Source organism: Equus asinus, chromosome 9 (assembly GCF_041296235.1).
Source record: "Equus asinus isolate D_3611 breed Donkey chromosome 9, EquAss-T2T_v2, whole genome shotgun sequence".
Taxonomy (NCBI): domain Eukaryota; kingdom Metazoa; phylum Chordata; class Mammalia; order Perissodactyla; family Equidae; genus Equus; species Equus asinus.
Window position 1 is genome coordinate 15,731,076 of NC_091798.1, and position 21,046 is coordinate 15,752,121.

Here is a 21,046-nt window from a genome sequence, read left to right on the forward strand (position 1 = left end):
CACATTCCCTGTATTCTCACTTGTACAGACCTCATAGAAAAGCGACTATCAGAGAACTGATCCTATCTTTGGTTAGTGACTTGCCAGCAGTAAGGGGTAATAGAGAATTCAGACACACCAGACTGGCTTTTCCATAAAGCCAGATTTGTTTTTAATTGAGACCAGATCAACTTATGTGGTCCCCCAAATCATACTTCCTATATTTCTTTTCCAATCCTCCTGACCAGGCAAAAAGCATGTCAAGTTTTGAGGTACCTAGTGAGGGCTCAGATGGCTTTGCAATCCTCGAATTTTTTTTCTCTCAATGTCTCCAATTGTTAAATATACCCAAGAGTGAAACACTCAACATTAAAATAATTTCTAATTCAGGTCAAGATAATGAACTCCTTAAGAGTTATGTCTGGTTCATCTTGGCATCCATGGTACCAAGTTCACTGCACGTCAGAGTGTAGGAAATTAATAATGCCAGCTTGAAAACAATACACTATCTTACCAGAAATATAGCCACACTATATTTGACTAGGAATATACCCATTCTCTCTCTTTCTACCTCTGGATATAGATATACACATTGATTCAGACACAGATACAAAGAAAGAGGCAGAGATAGACATATGCACATATATATGGAGTAACCACATATGTATATACATATGTGCATATAAATGTGCACATACATATAAATAATAAGAGGCATCTCCTACATATATGGAACTCAGGACTAGATTTGTCAATGATTTTCCTAATAGTCGCCAAGATTTTCCATTTTCAGTTGTGTACTACGTTACTGTTAAACTCTCATTTAAAATACGGATTGAAAACTCTTGGTCATTATACCGCATCATCAGCTACACCTCAACACTTAAAAACTCCAAGTAAATTTCTTTCTAATAAACTCTAAAATTTTAATCTAGTGATAAGTATTTTTTAATATCAAGAGACTGATAACATCTTTCGCCTTTTAGCATATTTATGTCAACTATGTTACAGAGTGTATATTTTATCACTTACAGTGAATTACATAATAGATTTAGAAATAGAAACATCTTGTGAAGTTTGATTAGACATCTCAGAGTGCAACCAATTATTCATAGACATTTGCCAAATAGGGATAGTATAAGAGAGGAGTGCATTGTTTGATAAGACATTGTTACAAAGTGGCAGATATGATCACAAGATTTTGAAAATGTTCAAGCCACAACTGACGTATAAGAAAAGGAGAGGAAATCAAATTCTGATTCTGTAGTGATATCCAGGAGACGGAATCCTGTATCCTGTTCTGCAAACTTGGAAGGTGGTTGATAATGTCCGCGCTTATTCTGTAATTATAACCCCTCTGGAAGTCAGCTACATTCCTATCCTTGCACCATTTCAGCCTAATTCTGGTATCTAAGAGGCTTTAAAGTCTTTAAAGTCCTCTGGGACTTTGAAGACCTCCAGGGAGTCAACTCGAGGATAGACTGGCAGTCTGCTGATGATGGAAATGGGATGGGACTGGTGTTGGATATTAACTAAGTGGAGTTTGGGCACCAATAACTCACTTTTGTATTTAATACTGGAGGAATATGCTAATCAGATCACTTGCGTGATCCAAGTGGCCTTGTAAAATTCCAGCTGGACACAATATGCAACCAGTTAATTCAAAATGGTAGTTGGTCTGGGTGGTAGGAAAGGAGAATGATATAATCCAGAACAATGAAGCCAATTACTTGGCGTCATTCAAACCGGTTGATTTACTTTTTGCCTCTTAAACATGTGGGAAAAATATGGGCATTTTAACAGCTGTAGTAGACTATCATTTGTAAATAGAAAGAGGACCCTCCTTCCCCCAAATTAAAACTTAGGTAGTCAGTTTTAGTGAATAGTTTTGAAAACCTAGCCGCTCAGACTTTTTACATAATTAGCTCTTCCAAAGGATAACTCACTGGTTTGGATTTCGCTGCTCAAATACGCCCTTTCATACTATTAGCAGAGGTGCCGATGATTAGAGAAATGATTCACGTCAGGTAGTTAGAAGACAGAGGAGTCAGAGAAGAAATCTGGATAATCCCCACACTGGAAATTCAAACCCTGGATAATCAGGACTGTACTATGTATGCAATTATGATTCTGTCCAGTTAAGAGAAATTTGTAATCCATTCAGTTTCAAGTCGATAAAGTCACATTTCTCAAAATCTTGCATTTTGGCCTCCAATGGCTTAGAAAGTTTTCCTTGCTAGATTGTCTCCAATTACAGAAATCTTTCCCAAGTACAAGGCTGCAGAAGTATATTAAACCTGTAGGATACCATGTAGCTGGCTGTTTTACAGAGCTTTACAGTGCGTGCGATCTCCACGCATGATGTAATGCTACTGAGGCAATTCACCACAATCCGATAACACTATTTGTTCAGCTGACAAATGTTCTCTTACACGGCTGGGGGGAGGGGGGGGAGGGGGGAGGGGGGAGGGGGGAGGGGGGGCGTAAATTATCTTTAACTAGAAGGTTGAGAATAGTAAGCAAAGGGAAGTATTGATAAATTTATATTAACTTTAAAAGAACCCCTCCTTCCCACCCCAACACAAACACAAAGATTTCACGGACAAACAAACACAGGACTGCTATGGATTCAATAGATCCCCGGCCTACTCAGCAATAATGGGGTTACCGCAATAACCAGAGAGGTGTGAGTCAGGAAAAGGTTTGGCCACAGCTGTCTGACAGTCAGAAGAACTGAAGTCAATGGTGAAAAGACAATTCTAACGTGAGGCTCAACTTCGGTACAGCATCAAAATGTAGTTGGTGCCCAGCAAATAACAGATAATAATAGAGTTGTAAATTTCCATTGTATTAATACACATCCCTCCAGTAAACATGAGGATGTGTATGTTAAGAATTTATGAGCGCTGATTTTTCCAAGGTTTTCAGACTCTCTGCAAACACACAGAAGCTAAACAGTCAAATGAGGCAGGCTGGAGGAAACAGAAAAAAAATCCACCTACATTCAAGGTACGAAACAATAATTTCTAAGCCGTTGGGATCTATTTTTTTCCCTTGCATTGTAATGCAGTCAAGTGTATGAGTGATGCCTTTTGTGTTTGATAATGTCAAGTGTGAATGTCATGGGCAGCCCCCCCATCTCTCATGGTATTAAAATGGTGGGAAGATGAAAAGCTTGGAAAAATAAATGGAACACATTAGATTAAAGTGGTTGGAGGACAAGGCAAGACACTCATCTATGGCTTGGTTCCGAGGTGATGTTGGTAACCTTGCCCACCTGAATAGGTTGGTTAAATCAACTTCTGAGGAAAAGGGTGGCACTCCACTTAATTGTGCTAATTATTTTTGCTCCTTCTCATTACGAAGTCTATCGGATGCAAGAAAACATCTTATATGTTAAGATACAAACTTCCATTACCTAGTTAAAGGAGACTCCACAGCTGAGCTTGTCAGTTAAACACACTAGGCATCTAAGAGTTTAGGGCAAGTTAGTCAAGTTTATGCAAAGTGATACACAGGCAATTCAGGGAGGCAATAATTCCAACAAATAAAGTTATACCTTTTTAGAGAGAAGAAAACCCTTATAGATCATAAAAAGCCATCCTAATCAATGTGAGGAAACTGGAGGTGAACATAACACAAATGGATTATAATCCAAATAGTATGGAGAGAATACCACACCTTCTAAACTACAGGTCTCATCTTTGACGAATGGTGAAAGTTTTTCTTACGACAACAAATGCATATACACAAAATCTCTGCCTAATGAGGCCGTGACATCTGCAGTACACACAAGAAATTGCAATAATTATAATAGGAAGGTGTTTCTCATAGCCATTTTCCTTCCCCTCGACTGTTTCTCAACCTTACCACCTATGTCTAGGCTAATGCACTAGATTATTCACTGGCTTCCAGCCTCTAGAGTAGAGGTTCTCACTGTTTTTCCAACATCATTCCTAAAAGGTAAAGCAATATCACTCTAGTAATATCAGCTCCTTAAGGCCACAACTGAATGGGAGAGAAGATGGCCCCTAGATAGGTGCTTCAGCATCTCTTGGGTAGGCGACGGGCATAGTAAGGAGCCACTCTTCCACTCCTTTCCTATTCCCATATTAAGGAAGCTCCTCTAGAAGCTGCCAGATCACATCTTCCCAGGGACTATTAAATACATTGGCCTGTCATTCAAGGCCCTTGATTGTATTGGCATCAGTCACGCTTTGTGGTATTACTTCCCACATGACCCCTCTGATTTTGCTCATCAGGATTATCTTACGTTTTCACCTTTCACTCCTAATTCAAAGGCTATCATCCTCAGTATTACCTCAACCTGCAGTGACCTTTCCTCTTCTGCTTGCCTAAGCAAGGAGTTAGGATCCGGAACATTTTAACCCATCAGGCAATTCTCCAGGTACAGTTGACATCTTCCATCTTCCTAAGGTTCTCAGTGAGGCGACAGACATTTTTTGTCACTGTGGCTAGAGGTACCATTTGATACGTTGAACTCAGGGGGCTTTAGGTATAGTCAGTGCTTGATAACTATAATGAAAAAAGAAATCACCAAAAGCGAACAGCAAAAAAATCCACAAAAGAAACCAAAATCTCCCACCAAATTGCAAAGCTTTTCTTATTTAAAGAGAAAAGGAAAAAAATAATCTCTGTGGGTCAAGCACAAAAAATGTACGTGAGTGAAAGCAAAAAAAAAAGAAAAAAATTGAAACATCCTTACCCTAGTGGACTTACAGTGCTAATTACAAAACAGGAGTAGCTTATTCCTTCTAAATATAAGCCTTTTCCTCCCAGAAAAGAGAAATGAATGGGTGTTAAATCAAAACATCCTAGGGAGCATTTCACACCTCAGGAATGAAAAGTGACAAAGAAGGGCTTCAATGCAACAGAAAAATCCACCAGAAAAGAGCTCCGACTGTATAAGGTAAGAAAAACCAAAAGCTCTACCACACAGGTGGTACCCTTGTCCTATCCGAATGTGCTTTTGTAATATCCAAAGCCCCCTTGCATTGGAAAAAATATATACGCTTTTCTTTCACAATTGAAATCGGTTAATTGATCATTTCCAAAAATAAATACTCCCATAGATAGAGGTCATCGGTTGCCTGAAATTGCATCAGTTTGTGTCTGGGCACTAGAATCCTGTGCTCCTCTGGGACATCTTTGTCATTTTATCAGAGTGATTACCAGCAGAGTAGTTCCAGCGTGAGTCCCCTCAGCTCCTAGCACTCTGCATTTCTATTTTCTCCATCAAGCCTTGTGGCTCTTGCTTTGGAAATCTGGCACTTAATATCCAATGTTAATTACATTTCCTAGTCTGAGGAAAATCCTATTGGGTTAATTTTTCAAAATCATATAATGAAGGAACTTCAGTGACAAGCCATGTATGTTTTTGATTGTTTTTTACGGATAGATCTATTAAGCAGTTAATATTCAGTGGGAAAACAGTCTCAGAGCAATGAAATTCTATTACTTTAGAGGTTGCATGCTTTTAATTTCTTAATATTTCATTACATGTTGGCAACTGGTGCATATTTTTATAATGCGTTTGATCATTACTCTTCTCAGGGTATTCTATTTCAGTTCTTCCTCTGACATCATATTTGCATGTTAAAGGGTTTTGGTATTCAGGGATGAAATGTTCTGAATAGTAATGTGCAGTTAACTTGATTTTTTAAAAAGAGAAAACAGTAAACAGATATTATATACAGGGACTAAGGAGAACAATCTCATAATTTTAAAATCTAACTCAAGTTTTAATGGCTTTCTATAGAACATTATAAAAGGTAATGATTCAATATAATTCATTAATTAGCAAATTATGCAAAATGCTATCAGCGGAGTTTGGGGAGAAGGATCTTTTTCCTTGGCTTTTATAAGTCTACTGCATTTCTTTTTTCCCTGTAAAAAAAAATGATCTTTTCTTTGCTCTCCAGCAACATCTACTGGAAAAGTCAGAAAAATGCTATTTATATGAATCAGATAGTTTGAGTAAGGATAGTTTGGGTTACCATCTGCTTAGAAAGTGCGTGCTGAACTACCATCCAGTTTCCAACTGAATTATTTCTGCCTACTTCAGTTGTCCTTCGTTCTCCAGGAGGACAGAGGTTCAGTGATACATGCAAGCAAGCGGCAACTTCAAATTTATCACCTCCTCACCTTGAAGAAGTCATTTTCATAAATAAAATTAAAATGTATCTATGATGCAGACAGTACATTTCTCTTAGCCCATCTTCTCAGCACTTGTCACTTATTTAAGAAATCATGATCAGGATCAGCGGCAGCATTACAAAACTCAGTAGTTAGGGTCAAGCGAGAGTAAGAGAAAAGATTTTATGCCAGGAAGCTATGTAGAAACAGGCATGGAATCTGAGAAGAGCTACTTTAAGATTCTGCAAAGTTTCTTAAGTTGAAAAAAAGAAAACTACATGTGATGTGATTTTAAAAATCCGTTATGAGACCGCCAGTGCGATTACATCAAAGATTTTACAGCACTTTCTTCTTCCCTTGTCCACCTCTTTCTCTGCTATTTCAACCATGATGGAAAAATTAGGTTTCCCCACAGCTGTGTGACGGGGCTTCCCAAGGAACTTCTGTTGGCGATTACCTCTGAATGATGAGGTGTGATGAGACCTGTAGTCCGTTTGGTCTCCCCTCCCTCAAATTCAGCAGCTCCTAATGTCCTCACAAAATTGGATTCACGGGCTGCACCCACAAGATGCCATTAGATGGTCTGGCAGACACAAGCCACGTCAGAGTAAGGTACCAAGGAGAGAGTTCAGTTTGGAAACTCGGGAAGAAGAAAACCTTATCACCAAACAAATATGTAAAATATCTTCTCATTCATGGTTGCTGAACCCAACAGTGCTACAGTATAGCAGATCTTTCTAGGACCGAACCTCGTGCAAGCATTAAAGTCACCTTTCTGTATCTCATTCCTGAGAAGCATTCTTTTAACAGAATTTTGTACTTTTAATATTCAGATTTCTCCCATCCAAAAAAAAGTCATCTAAAAATTAATTCAAACATTTTAGGTAACATCCTAGGTAAAAACCTGGGTATAATCTGGATTTCTGTTATCCTTAAATAAAAACTCTGGCTAATTAGATTCTTTCTTTTTTTTTTTTTTTTGGCATTCTCAAATCTCAGTTCATTCACGCCAGCAATAAATTTCGCAGCAGAGGCAATGAACACAAAATCAGCGAAGACTGAGGTTAAAAATAGATCATCAAAACTTTAAAACAACAGCAGCAACAAGAATCAGGCGCTGGGAGACTACAGAATATTGCATTTTGTGTTTGTTCAACGTTAAAATAGATGTGAGCCTTTTAAGCTTCATCCCAAAGCTCTTTAAAGGAGAAATGCCATCAAATATAATCCACAACTCTCATTCATAGCGCACAAAAGGGACAGATTCCTAAAAGCCACCTACAGAGAAAGTCCACACGTAATCTAAATTTAGGTCCTAATGCAAAGTTCCGACTTGAAACTGACAATTAGCCCGCTTCATTATCGAGCCGCTTAGAATCCAGGCAGGCTTATCAAACAGCACCTCCAGAGTTAACTCCCATTTCGAACTGTCATAATTCAGTTATCCTAATTATTTACTGGCGTCTTTTCTAAAACATACCCTAGCCTGATGTTTTAACTTCATATTTCATTTGGGACAACCCTTAATCTCCATTTATGAAACATCAACCTGGCACAGGTTGCGGAGATATAAGCAAGCGCTTCACCCACAAGATCCAAACCAAACACACCCAAGCAGCCAGACTTAAATAAACTCTACCCTTGCTTAAACCTCGGGTGAAAAATTATTATAACGCATCAGAACTTCAGTTCGAAGAAAAATTTCAAATGCCAGCTCTCTCCCAGGGTTTAAGTCCCGGAGTTCAAAAACAGGATCAATTGGATTATTATTTTTTTTCCCCGTTAGCTGTTTAGAATTTAACGTAATGCAAAGTGCTATTCTGATCAAAATCATCTTTCTCATCTCTCCCCTTAAATAAAACGGAGGAGAAATCATTCAGCGTAAATGCATTTACTATACAAATCTATTTTCAATTGAATTTGCTGCATGCTCTAATTCATCAAAATTAATACAGGTACTTTCTATGTTAAACAAAAGGAAGCCGACTGAAAAATCGGCTTCTGCTGCGGATGCCTTTCTCAATTACAAAACGGTGAAAACAGAGATTTAACTAAGCCTCTCGGTCAAACCCTCCGATGGGCGCTCTTACCTGTCTCAGCTGAAGGCTTCCTTCCCTTGTTAGCAGCGTGCAGCATCTCTAGCTCGCCCCAATCCTCACCACCGGTCTCAAATTACACCGCTAAATCCACCCCCCGCCTTTTTTTTTTTTTCTTTCTTCTTCTCCTCTTTTTGTTTTTTTTCCCTTTTCCCCAGCAAGAAAATGCTTATTGAAAGTGATTAGTTTTTGTTGTCCCTTTTAAGTCCCTCCTGCGGGAAGGAACAGGGGAGCAATGTGACGCCACCTTTTAATCTTTTGTAAGAGTGAAAAGGCAGAAAAGGAACGCGCTATCAAACTGAGCTGCACACATGACCAAAACTCGCAGGAGAGGCTGCCGCTGCCTGGCGAAAGCACCGCTAGGCTCGAGTGTAAGAACAGAGAAGAGGGGAGAGTCAATGGAATGTGACAACGTATGTGCATCAAAGGCAGGAGGAGAGAGAGAACAATGAGCGAGGGAAAGCCAGCGAGGAGAGAGGGACAGAAGGAGAGAGAGACAGAGTGAGAAAGAGAGAGAGAGAAGAAAGAACGCGGAGAAAAGATAGAGCGGGTTTCAGGCAAAGGATTCTGAGAATAAAGCCACAGTGCAGTGTCTGGCAGCTTCTGTTTTTATCTCAGCGAGCATGATACACTGCCTCTCTCATTTAGAAACACATTCGTGTATCTTCCAGGTTTGAAAACTGAGATAATCGCAATGTGTCTCTGGTTTTGTCTGATTGGCATTTAACTGTGCCGTGTACCTGTGATTTTTTAGGATGCATTTAGGTGCAATTTATTTCGCATATTTATTTATGTAGGCAAAAATGAAAGCTGCTAATTTCTACGGCAATTTGCAACGTAGTTTTACTGGCAGATGGAACTCTACTTATCATAACTGCTGACAAACTGCCACGGGTAAACAAAAGAAGAAACAAATGCTTCGTCTTGATAATTGTCTTTAGAAGAAAAAGCCGACACCAAAATATTAGCACTTGCAAAACCCAGGTTTCCCAGTTAAAGTTTGAAAGGTGGTTTTTCTCCATTAATCTTATTAATAAAGGCAAAATAAAAGGGAGGACAAGATGTTTGAAGGAAAGGTATTGGAAAAGAAGGTATTAGGTGAGTGGAAACCTAAATTCTTTCTGATTTCCCTCCAAATGTGACAACAGGCATGCTTTTCTTGAGTCCTGGAACAGAGTTTTTGAGTCACTATTTCTACAGACTTTTACTGCATCCGTCAGCCTTCCTGTACCATTTTAAAGTAGGTTCCATTTTTAAAACAAAGTCAAAAAGAAATGATTTCCTAATTCAAATTGTTTCAAATAGTGTTTCACCAGCTTTGTTCAATTTCTACTCATCTCCTGCCACATGGGGGCTAGGATTACACAGTTAAATTCCCTAAGTGACCTCTTTTATAAGGATGTAAATTGCTGATTCCAAGGTCAAGTATTTGGTATAAAAGTTAAATTATGGGTGGAAGTAAGTGCTTGCTTTCCGTGGTAACCTGAAGCTAACGGAGTAGTAAGCCAGCAGGAAAAGGAGACACCTAAGCTTTTGACTGACTCTCTTGTCCAAATTAAGCAAGTCTAATAATGGAAAATAAATCCCATGTGTCCTACTTATAATACTTATTGTTTTGGAAAAACTAAAACAAAACACTCAATCATTTCCCTTCGACTATGGTGTATCCCGACAATATATCCACGAACCCTAGGCATCTGGTGTTTTGGAGCTCCTGTGTGAGCCACCAGATAGAGAATGAGAACTGGTCCAGGAATAAGACCTTTTCCCTCCACCCTGGCCACATCGCTGTATCCAAAGACGGATCGCTTGATCTCGTTAAACTCAAAGTGTCATAATTTTCATGGTTTGCCAACAGGAGGGTATGTTTTTTGCTTGGACCCAAATAAAGAAGTAACAACTTCGCTGTCTCCTCACAATGTGATCAAGATGAAGCCCTCCTTGTCATTAAGACAGAGCAGAGAATGGAGAACACACAGGGGCCGAACAGAAGGCAGCTGGCCAGAGAACAGAGAATGCTCAGATGTAGAAGGGAAAGGAGGCTGCAGGGCCGGCGAGTGGCTGGGGATGAGGTGCGCTGGTAAATCCGGAATTCTCTGCAGACGTTTCGCCGAGTATATTGGAAGCAGCCTCCTTTAAATGACATTATTGATATAGGTTCTATAGTTAAAATTAACTTTGTACAAGGGAGTAAGTAGACTGAGAATTTTCTGCCAATAAAAATAAAGACCCTGTTTCAAGAATACAACTATTTCAGCGCAATAAAAGCAGGGGAGGGGCCTGGGGCTTATTGAACAGGATCAGCAAAGCATCGTCAAGGAAAGATAAAAAGGAACCAAGGCGACAAAAAAGGATTTTTTTAAAGCTATAAATGGCTATCAGTGTTGTTGCTTATTTTAAGCACTTCCTTAGTGAGGAGGTGGGTACCCCAAGTGGGCATCATTTATAGATTGATATATATGATTTATTCTTAAGGTATCATGAGGGAGGGGGGCTGTCTGACTATTCTGGGGTGTCAAAAGTGGTCCAAATCACATTACTGTTTCTTACCTGAATATGAGTGTTACAAGACTGGTTTCTCTCTGAGAGAGCTTTATGTTCATGTGCTTATACTGTGGAGTACATGGTGGTAAAGTGCTCACTTTTGGGGACCAGGCTGCCTGCATTGAACCCCAGCTCTACCACCTGCTTGCTGTGTGACCTTGACCAAGTTATTTTGCCTCTCAGTGGCTGTTTCCTCATCTCAAAATGGGTGTAATAATATTACCTGCCTCTCAGGGCTGTCATTAGGAATAAATAATGCATGTACTGTTCTTTTGTGAGTTCTGTTCCTAGCACATAGCAAGTTCTTCCTAAATAGATGCCTATTAGGAAATCCACCCAAGAGATGTTTTTTAATAGCTAAGATAGACAATATTTTATCCCCTCAAAATAGATGAGTCACAAAGACTTCTTTCCCCTCCGACCTGCCTTGTAAGCTCAAGTTATTCAAACTGCGCTCTGGGTCTTTCCACTTGGATAGCATGCTTAAAACTCAAGAAGGTCTACACCAAACTCACGACCCCACCCTCAAAACCAGCTGTTTCTTCCAATTCTCTTGCCTGTGTAAAGTATATAAATCTTGCAGTCATTCAGGGCTCCTTTCTTTGCTTTCTGTCTTATCATTCGATTATCTGTTACTATCAAACATCAACCCCCCCATGTCCCTTTAAGTTATTGTTTCATTTCCAGACTCCTAATACCTTCTCCATCTGGGCACTTTTGCCCGGACTGTTGCAATAATCCTTTAATGCAGCACTTCTCCATGCTTCTCTGTCCTGAAACATGAAGGGTGACGAAAATCAGCCCCTGCTCCTCCAGGGACAGTCCTAGGGTCCTGTCAAAGACGGAACCAGATCGTACACACCTGCCTTTTCCCCTCTCAAGAAAGCACTTGGAATCTAAGTGAAGGAGAATGACATTCTTCCAGGAATGACCTTGAATCTGCTCTAATGGATAAAGCAGCTAATCTTTGGCAAACCAATACTTTACTATTAGTGCCTTGTTAGTCCTAACACTTCTCCCAACTGTCATGAAACAGCTATCGAAAACAACCATTTTAAGAGGTTTTCTTTTCTTCTCCAATTCATCCTTCACAAGCCAGAATAACCTTCTTAAAATGCCACTCTGAATGACTTCCATTCTCGATAGTTATTGATTGGTCTATTGAAAGTCTGATTTATTTCATTAGCTTATGTATCAGCTTAAAAATCATCAAAGCTTCAAAAAAATGATAGTAAAAATCATTATCATCTGACGAAACAAAAAGCATGCAGAAAAAAATGTAGGGAAAAGAATTAAAGAGGTGTTTCAGGCTGACAATAAAAAGATCATGTTACTTTTCTGGCAATCGTAATATTTGTGGTTATTGTTAGTCTTTAAAAATTCATAGTTTATGATTTCTTTTCTCATTTTAAATAAATACTAGTTTTTATAAGAAAGAAATCATCAAAACTTCACAATTCTTTAGAGAATAAAATGAAGATTTTTTTCCCCTCATATTCAAAAATCTCTGCCGTTTGACACCAACATATCCATGTAACCTCCTCACAGGAGCTTGCTGCTCCAACAGCCAGATCCGTACACACGCCTTCAGAGCCTCACGCACGTTCCTTATTCTCTTTAGAATGTCCTCTCTCTTTCATCACGACGTTAACTCCCATCTCTTTATCTAAGACCCGGACAAGTTATATGTTCTCCACAAAGACTTTCTTTCTTTCTTTCTTTCTTTTTGCTGAAGAAGATTCACCCTGAGCTAACACCTGTGCCAGTCTTCCTCTATTTTGTACGCGGGTGACCGTCACAGCATGGCTGAGTGGTGTAGGTCTGTGCCACTGAAATGGAGTGCACCGAATTTAACCACCATGCCATGGGGCTGACCTCCACAAAGACTTTCTTGACTTTCCTAAGTTTACATAGTAGCTACTCAAGGGCTCCAGGGAAGGTGGTATGTACAATAATGAGGAGCTTGGCTTCAGAGCTGTGGCTTGATCTAAATCCTGAGCCTGAAATTTATTTCCTAATTGTGGGACATTGGTCAAATCCCTTTCCTCTTTGAACCTCAAGCTTCTCGTCTGTAAAATATTGTGATGACTTAATTTAATTAGCTAATAAATGTAAAACAATTAGCACAATAGCTAGTATACAGCCAGTGCCTCCACAATAAAGAGTAGTAGTAATAATACAAGTGCTGATTAAATGACAGCGATTTATCACTGCCTCTAATTTCTAAACCTCATGACAACCCACCAAATGGCTGTTATTAGGACCATTTTACAGGAGGTGAAATTGAGGTTTAGCAAAATTAACTTACCCAATGTCACAAAGGAACAAATGGCAAAGCCAGGATATAGACCCTTGTCTTTCTACCTTCTAGCTATTTTTATCCACACTGATCATTTACAGCTCAGCCTGTATCATCTTGGCTTGTTATTATTTGGGTTTTCAGGTTTGTGCCCTATTTTTCCACTTATATTATAGACTAAATGAGAGCAATGTTCATGTGTAAAACATCTCTACATCTTGAGTATCTTCCATAAATCTTTAAACAAAGTAGATTGCCTACTCGGTAAATGTTTGTTGACTGCTTGATCATCTGTGCTCATGGGGATTAAAGTTTTTAACGACATTTAAATTCAGTGACACTGTTTTTTGAGGAAATGGTTTCATCATCCTTTCTATGAAAAACATCATAATTATACAAAATAATATAAAAGGCAGACATTACATATGAATGAGGCATGCAGATTGAGATGAATGACATTCTCTGCAAAAATGCTATAGGGAAGTGATAGTCATTGATTTCATTTGGTTCGTCATACTTGGCATTTATATTCTGCTTGAAGATAGGCCCCTCAGCTGCCCATTCCATGCATGGAAAGTGGAGGTTGTTAGCTAAAAATCGTCCGTTGAAGGTTACACAAAAGTGCAGAAATAACCACTCAAATACCCACAGGGTTAAGTCACCTTTAATTCTTTCTTTTTAAATAAATGCAATAATTATATTCTCATTATTTTTCTTTTTGGCTAAGTCTATACAATACTAAAACAACCTGGAATAATGTAAAATATTCAGTCAACAAATATCATTCTTTTCAGTGTACATAATAATAAATAATGTTATTGAATTTTCAACAAGTTAAATGATACTAGATACTAGATACTATGGTCTCTGCCTGTCAGTGTACGAGTGAAAAGCAATAGAACTAAGAATAGAAATGCCCCATGCACTCCACACAAGATTATCAATGGTCGAACGCTTATTGTCTTGTACCAGTCTTGATATTTGCATGAACTTCATGAAGTCAAGATATGCTGTTACTGCTCACTGCTGTATTCCCGGTACCGAGAACAGTGTCTAACACACAGTGGGTACTCGATACATATGTGTTTGACAAGCGAATGAGTGAATGGAGTCACCTGCCAATTTTGCCTAAACCCATCTATTTCTAGTGATTTTCTTTTTTTATTCCCACCCAACTGGTTTATATACATCCAAATACATTGGGTACTCTTTTATCTCCACATGTTACTTCCCATAGAATTTGTTTTGTTAAACGTATGCTATCCTTTGATCAATATAAAATTTCCTCATCCTCAGAGAATCCCGTCCAGAGTATATTAGCTCATGGTAAATGCTCAATTCTCCAATTTCAAAGCAACCATTGCCCGGAACATTTTATTACGTACAATTTTCCAAATTAATCTTGTCCTGTTCTTGTGTAGCTCATACTGTTGGTGAGCTGTTATTCTTCTAAATCTCTAGCTCACTCATTTCATCACCTAGATTTTAAGTTTCCTGAGGGTTGTAGGAACTAAGTGTCTTTATTTTTTATTTTTTGTATAATATATATTGCTGTTCCTTTGAGTACTAGCTTGTGAATAGAGTGTGCTTCTATATATATTTTAAAAAGCATGTTGATTTGGTGTTTATACTGAAAGTATTGATAGGTATAAAATTCTCTCTTTCAGAAATTATGTGGAAGTGCTTATAACACAGTCCCTGGCCTTTAGAATACTGCTAGAATAGTGGCAAAAGTGCATGGAATTTTTTTGTAGCTTTTTCACCCCTTAGGTGGTATGAAAGGCCAGTCATTTATTTACTCTAGTATATATATTTTTTGAGCACATGCTCAAAGTCAACCAGTGTTCAAGTGAGTGTCAAAATTAACTCATTCCAACAAGTTGAGATTATTCTCATGGTAGAAAGAATTAGCAACTGCCCTCTGGAAGAATATAATTTTTCCCCAATCATTGGCACATTAGTTGGAAGTCAGCTTCTGTTGACCTATAGGCAATTAATCCTTAGAGAGAAGGTTTTTCAATTCTATAGGGTCTCGTCTATGGGGTCATTTCAGGCCCAATTATACACTTATCTATTCTGGGAGGTTTGTTTTCCCTTAGGGGGTATATAATGGGCAAGAACACTGTGGAGACACCTTACCCCATTAAGCCTCACTCCTTGGACAAAAGGATATTTCTTAGGAAAGATTTTTCACCCTCATAGTGGTTCTATCTAGATTCCCTGGAGATTCAATCTATTGGAACTGTCTATAAATTACTGGTTTTCAAAAGAGAAAAAAACATTCTCCAAAATTAAAAAAATGACACAACCTCTGAAGTTTCCAGAAAGGCCTTAATGTTTGCTTTTTACTGGTAAAGACAAGACAATTCAGGTCCATTTTCATATCTGTTTCCAAAATTGCAATGAGTATGTAATATGATTAAAGCTTGGTGATATAAACAGTTTTCTGAAATTAGTTTATCAAATATTATAATTATATCAGATCTTATTTAGCCAATTAAAGCAAATTATTTTGCTTATAAAATTGCTTACATTAATTACCACATTCTGGCATTTTGGTTTTGTCTGATGTACAGAGGTCCGTCCTGTCTGTTTTCCATTTCTGTTTTGCACAGTGATTTGAACACCACCTTAAGTGAAACCAAAGCAGCAGCCACTAATCATAAAGTAAAAATGGAAAGTAAATCAAGAGAGAACCTCCAGTCTCTGCTTCCCATGGTGGACCAAATCGAGTTGGCCTCCATGAAACTCTTAAGTCAGAATTTATGTTCCTCTCGGTTGAGTTGAATACAGGCTTTGGTGGACTATTTGGTTCTTGTTACTGATGTTTTTCAATACGGAACATTTGAAAGCATCCAACCAGAAGTTGCACAATGATCACAGTCTTGAACATATTCATCAGAAAATGCATTCACTGCTACAGGTTTTATTTTTACAGGAACCAGGGTACCACACTGTTTGCCAGTTCCTTCAATACTCTTACCCATGACAATCACAAAAGCAATTCACAACCTTACTTATCAGATAGTTCTGTTTTACAATAATCTGGTTGCTATTTGTAAAATCCAGGATAAAACAGTGCAATTTCTGATGCTGAATATCTGAAAAGCTCTGGAAGCTGCTCGGAAGAGATATGCACTAAAATACGTAATGCGATGAAATTACAACAAACAGACATTCTGGAGGGCGCACACTCAAGTGCATCTCAGAGTGCATGACATTTAATGGTGCTATTTCAAGATTTACAAATAAATTCTGCATTTAAACTGCCCCCTTCTACTCGCAGTCTTTCTTAGCTCCAAATTTAACTCCTTCATTAAAAAAAGGGGTAGAATCCTCTCACAAAGAATGATCAACCAAAACAATCACCATTGAGTAACAGTTTCCAGAACGAAATGAAAGTAGGGATTGCAATTAAATAGTTTATTCCATGTGCTTGCTCCTAAATCTCTAGATGCACTTGGAAAGCAAGAACGTCTTTCTGCGGAGAATTTAACTAACAAAAAAGTGGTGATTTTAACAGCTGACAAATCCCCTGTAATAAGGGGCTTAAAAAAAACACACAAACCAATCACTTTTCCAGCGATCAGGCTGTGCAGATGTCAAAGAACTGTGTGTCATATTCTCCCTTGAAGAGCAGAGATGCCAGTTCAATCTATTTAGGTGGAGTTTTCATGACTGTATATATATCAGTGTGAAAGAGAGACGGGAATAGCATGTACCACTGAGAGGCAGTGTAGTGCAATAGAAAAAGATGCTTTATTTCAATCCCAGATCTGCAACCATCTCAGTATGTGGTGGTGGCCAAGTCACTTAAACCACTATCTGCCTCCACTTCTCCATCCACTAAATGGGACTGATCTCTTCCAGTTTTTTATAAGAAGCTGGAGAAAAAAGCACTAGCATACTCGTAAAGACAGAAAACCCTATAGTTTCCTTATGTAGTCAGATTCTACCAAAGCTAAATCTACTCCAAGGGAGTAGATAGTATTCTGGAAGCTTAATGCTTTCTTTGAGGCTGCTGGGGCACCAATTAATAGAGTGAGGCAAAAAGCCACTCAATAGCCCAGCATTGGCTGGAAGAATTAATGCAGCTCACCTCTGTTGCTGTGAGTGCAATACCATGTACTCAGAGGATGCTCAATAAATATTAGCTGATGATGATGTTGACAGGGTGCTGTGTAGAGTCACAGCACTAAGTGAATTACTAAGTTTATGATTGTTCAGAAAACTCATTGAATGATTATTGGCAATAAAAAAACCTATCCCTGACCTCATTTACTTTATTGTGATGTCATCTCATGCATAATAAGAACATCACCAGTCCCTGGAATCTTAACAGCCTTACCTTAGTAACTTAGGAGAACAAAAATAAGGTCATCCTTCAAACTATATTCAGAATCTAGGCACTTCTTAAAACTTCCATTGCCATCGCGCTGGTGCAATCCATCATCATTTCTTTTCTGGATTATCGTAGAGCCCCTTAACTGCTCTCCGTGATTTCCACTTTTGGCCCCTATGGCTGATTACTACACTAAGGACTTCCAATATCTTACCTTCATGTGTCCATATTCTTCTGTAGTCCTCTCCCACACTGATTCTGGGATTGCCCTTGTGACTTGCTTTGGCCAATGGGACATAAGCAAACACAATACAAGTAAAGACATTATAAGCACTTGTGAATTGGGGTTTGCCCTGTTGGAAGGGTGCCACTTCCATAAAAGAAAGCCTTGTCTGGGCTTCTGGAGGTTGAAAGGCCATAGGGATAGAGAGAGCCACAACCATTTTCTAGAGTCCAGCCCCCACCTGACCCACCAATTGGATGTAACTGTGAGTGTGGGCAAGCCCGGCAGAAGTAAGCAGCCAACACACTGAAATTTGAGAAATAATCAATTACTCTTGTTTTAAGCCACCAAGTTTTGGTCTAGTTTGTTGTCTAGCAATAGGTAACGGATACAGACCCCTACTTATTATTCTGAACTCTATAATCAGAGTGATTCTTTTTATAATATAAACCAGAAATCTCACTTTTCTGCTCAAACGGCTCCAAGAGCTCCTTCTCTCACCCAGAAAGTCTTTCCAATGTTCTGAAGACTTCACATGGTTTGTCCTTCCCCCACGTTATCAGATCCTACTAATTTCTCCCTCATTCTCTTCCCTTCAACTACACACACCTGTCTAGAAGGTTCTTCCTTGGGAACATGGATTACACTCTCCCCTCTTTTGAGTGTTTCCTCCAACGTCACTTTTCTCAGTGACACCCAGTCTGATTACCCTATTTAAAACTGCATCACCCCTTCCCCACAAAGTCCCCATCCTCCCTGTTTGTTCTTTCTCCAATGCGCCTTATACTTCTAAATCACTATATAGTTTGCTTGTTTTGGCCACTGTCTGATCCTTTTACCAGAATGTAAGCTCCAAGAGGGCAGGGAGTTGTTTTCAGGCCTACTGGTGGATTCCCAGCACCTAGAACCATGGCTGCTACATAGAATAGACTTAATAAGTATTTGCTAAATCATGAAATGAATCCTGCTGGGTTAAGGTGCCTGGATCAACAGAGTGGTTTCCACATTTAATGATAATGCTGAGAGTGAGTAGAGTCTATCAGGGCACACAGCTGATGCAACTTACAAAGATTTATGGGACATCACTTGACAGAACACAGAAGTAGCCTTGTGGTCAAGGAAAAGAGAAAGTCAAGAAGGTTCTTTGGGAAGTATTTTGTCAGGGAGTCTCTTGAGCAGGGAGTGAGAACTGTGATCAGAAGCCAAGAGAGGAGACTCCTCATCAGAACAGGCACCTGGAAGGCAAGGAGGAACCAAGGGAAGAAAAGGAGACTCTCCAAGCCTGCTTGAATCGAAAAAGCAAGTGGTACGAGGAGAAAGATGCATCTAAATGGTAAGTCTGGTCTTTTTGGGAAGACAAAGTTTGTGGTGCACTTGTACCCTTTTCAGGAAAAGCCTAAAAATAAAGAGAAATATATAAGAGGCTTTGTTTTTTCATGTCGCCATCAAGGTTGAGGATGCACACCAAAGAACACTGTTGCAGGACCTTGGTGTGTGCCCGGGGACAGGCTGCACTGCCGTGTATGCTCCACAAACACATAACATTTTATTAAAAGCTAGCACCTGATTTGACTGATCACAAAGTTGGCCGAACAGCAATCACAGGCTTCCATTTAAATACTTCGCTCTGTGAAAAAGTCCATCTCACAAAGACACAGTCTGGGCTGGCAGTGTGGCCTCCAGCTTGCAGCACAGGTGTGTGGGCGATAATTTACCTTAGTTAGTGCAGAACAGACGTGACCTGGGATGACTTCACTTCACCTCACTGACTCAATCTTTGTGCAAATCTCATCCAAAACCATCCATTTTCCTCCTTGCCCGCACCTCATCTTCCCTGTTGCTCTGCAATTATTTATTACCTTGCTCAGTAATTGTATTGTTTATAGCGGCCATGCAAACTCTATTGTTAGGGGGAAAAAATGCCTCTTTACCCAACTAGATTCTCCTACGTGGGGAGTAAGGGACGTTGGTCTCTTAGAGCTCTTAATATACAGCTCTCTGTGTTCAATTTTCCTAAAAATGAAAATTGCCAAAAAGCAAAGTATGCGGGAGATGTGTGGTTGGACACTATTGTTGCTTCGGTCCCTGCTGATATATCATGCTCCCTGCATGTCTGGGAGCACTCTCAGAGAAGCTGGCAACATCCCCCTCTTCCGAATGGCAAGTCCCCCACGCCCATCCACCGGCTCTCTAACTGCCTCAGTTAGTCATTCCTGGCCTTTTCCCAAACCAAAACACCAGCAGGCAAGACTATTATCCAGACCAGTAGATGATGAGGCTGAATGTGGTGCTGGAACTTAATATCGTTTTTTTTTTTTTTTTTGGGTGGTTCTCATGTATATATTTCAGCATTTGATCCCATTTAACATAAAATATTTACTTCATGATTTCTGGTGGGGGAAATGTCATTTTTGAAAAAAATTCCTTTAGCTTAATTACAAAGGACGTAAATGTGATCTCACTTGTGGAAAAAAGTTACTCTTAACAATGAGGTGTAAATTGGTGTCTGCTTAATCTGTTCACAGTAGGAATAAAGCCTACCACTCGCCTCCTCGCCCTCATTTTTGCAGTGGTACCTGGGAAACTATTACATTCTCCCGAGCCCTTGCAGCATCTCTGATTTCTTAAGGAAACAAGAGACAGGAGTTTCATGCTTGACCCTTCTACCAGCTGTAAGGACGTTTACTTTGCTCCGTTTCCAGCATCTCTTTCGAACTGTGGACCACAGCTATATTGTCTGACCTCAGCCATGGGCAGCAGACGTCCAGGCTTCCTTGGCCTCTCCTCTCTCCAACCATTGCGGCCTCCTGCATATCCCGAAATGGAGTAAGATTAATAGGGGAACCAGTGTTATTCATACAATGACCTTGTGCTCCTGGGGGAATTGCGGGCACTATTCTTTCACTTAGGATGTTTTACATTTCAAAGAACCTAGCTCGCTTTGATATTAAAGAGTGAAATGTGCAATGTAATTGTTATTGTTTTATGACCTTTAATAGGTTAATCAGGCTGCATCAGGCTTTCCAGTGTGTGGTTCTCTTCCAAAGGAAATGATTTGGCTCTTAGCCGATGAATTCTGAAAAGGGGGCTCAACACTAGTATTTGAGAAAATAAATATAGTGAGGTGCATAAATCCTCAAGAAAAATGGTTAGTTTGCTTACCTCAGTGCATCTGTGGGTAAGAGAGGGTTTCTCAACATTGGTACTATTGACATCTGGGGTCCAATCCTGCTTTGCTGTGGGAGGCTGCCTTGTGCACTGTAGGACATTTAGCAGCAGCCCTGGCTTCTTCTAAATGGATGCCAGTGGAACCCCCCGGACCCCCGCCTTCACAACAACCAAATGTCTCCAGACATTGCCATATGTCCCCCGGGGAAAAAAATCAACCCCAGTTGACAATCACAAGG

The 21,046-nt window shown here is 39.5% G+C and overlaps 1 protein-coding gene across 11 annotated transcripts in view; it reads right to left on the reverse strand.

Annotated features, from left to right (window-relative positions):
* Positions 1–21,046, reverse strand: part of TENM2 (teneurin transmembrane protein 2) — a 1,160,613-nt gene that overhangs the window by 619,384 nt on the left and 520,183 nt on the right. The window contains exon 1 of one of the 11 annotated variants that reach the window (XM_044777698.2): positions 8,226–8,369. The exons of the other annotated variants lie outside the window; for them this stretch is intronic. Coding sequence (XP_044633633.1) covers positions 8,226–8,271 — 46 coding nt within the window. The 5' untranslated portion in view covers positions 8,272–8,369. Of the gene's footprint in view, positions 1–8,225; positions 8,370–21,046 lie in introns of those variants that run through there. 11 annotated transcript variants of the gene reach the window in all.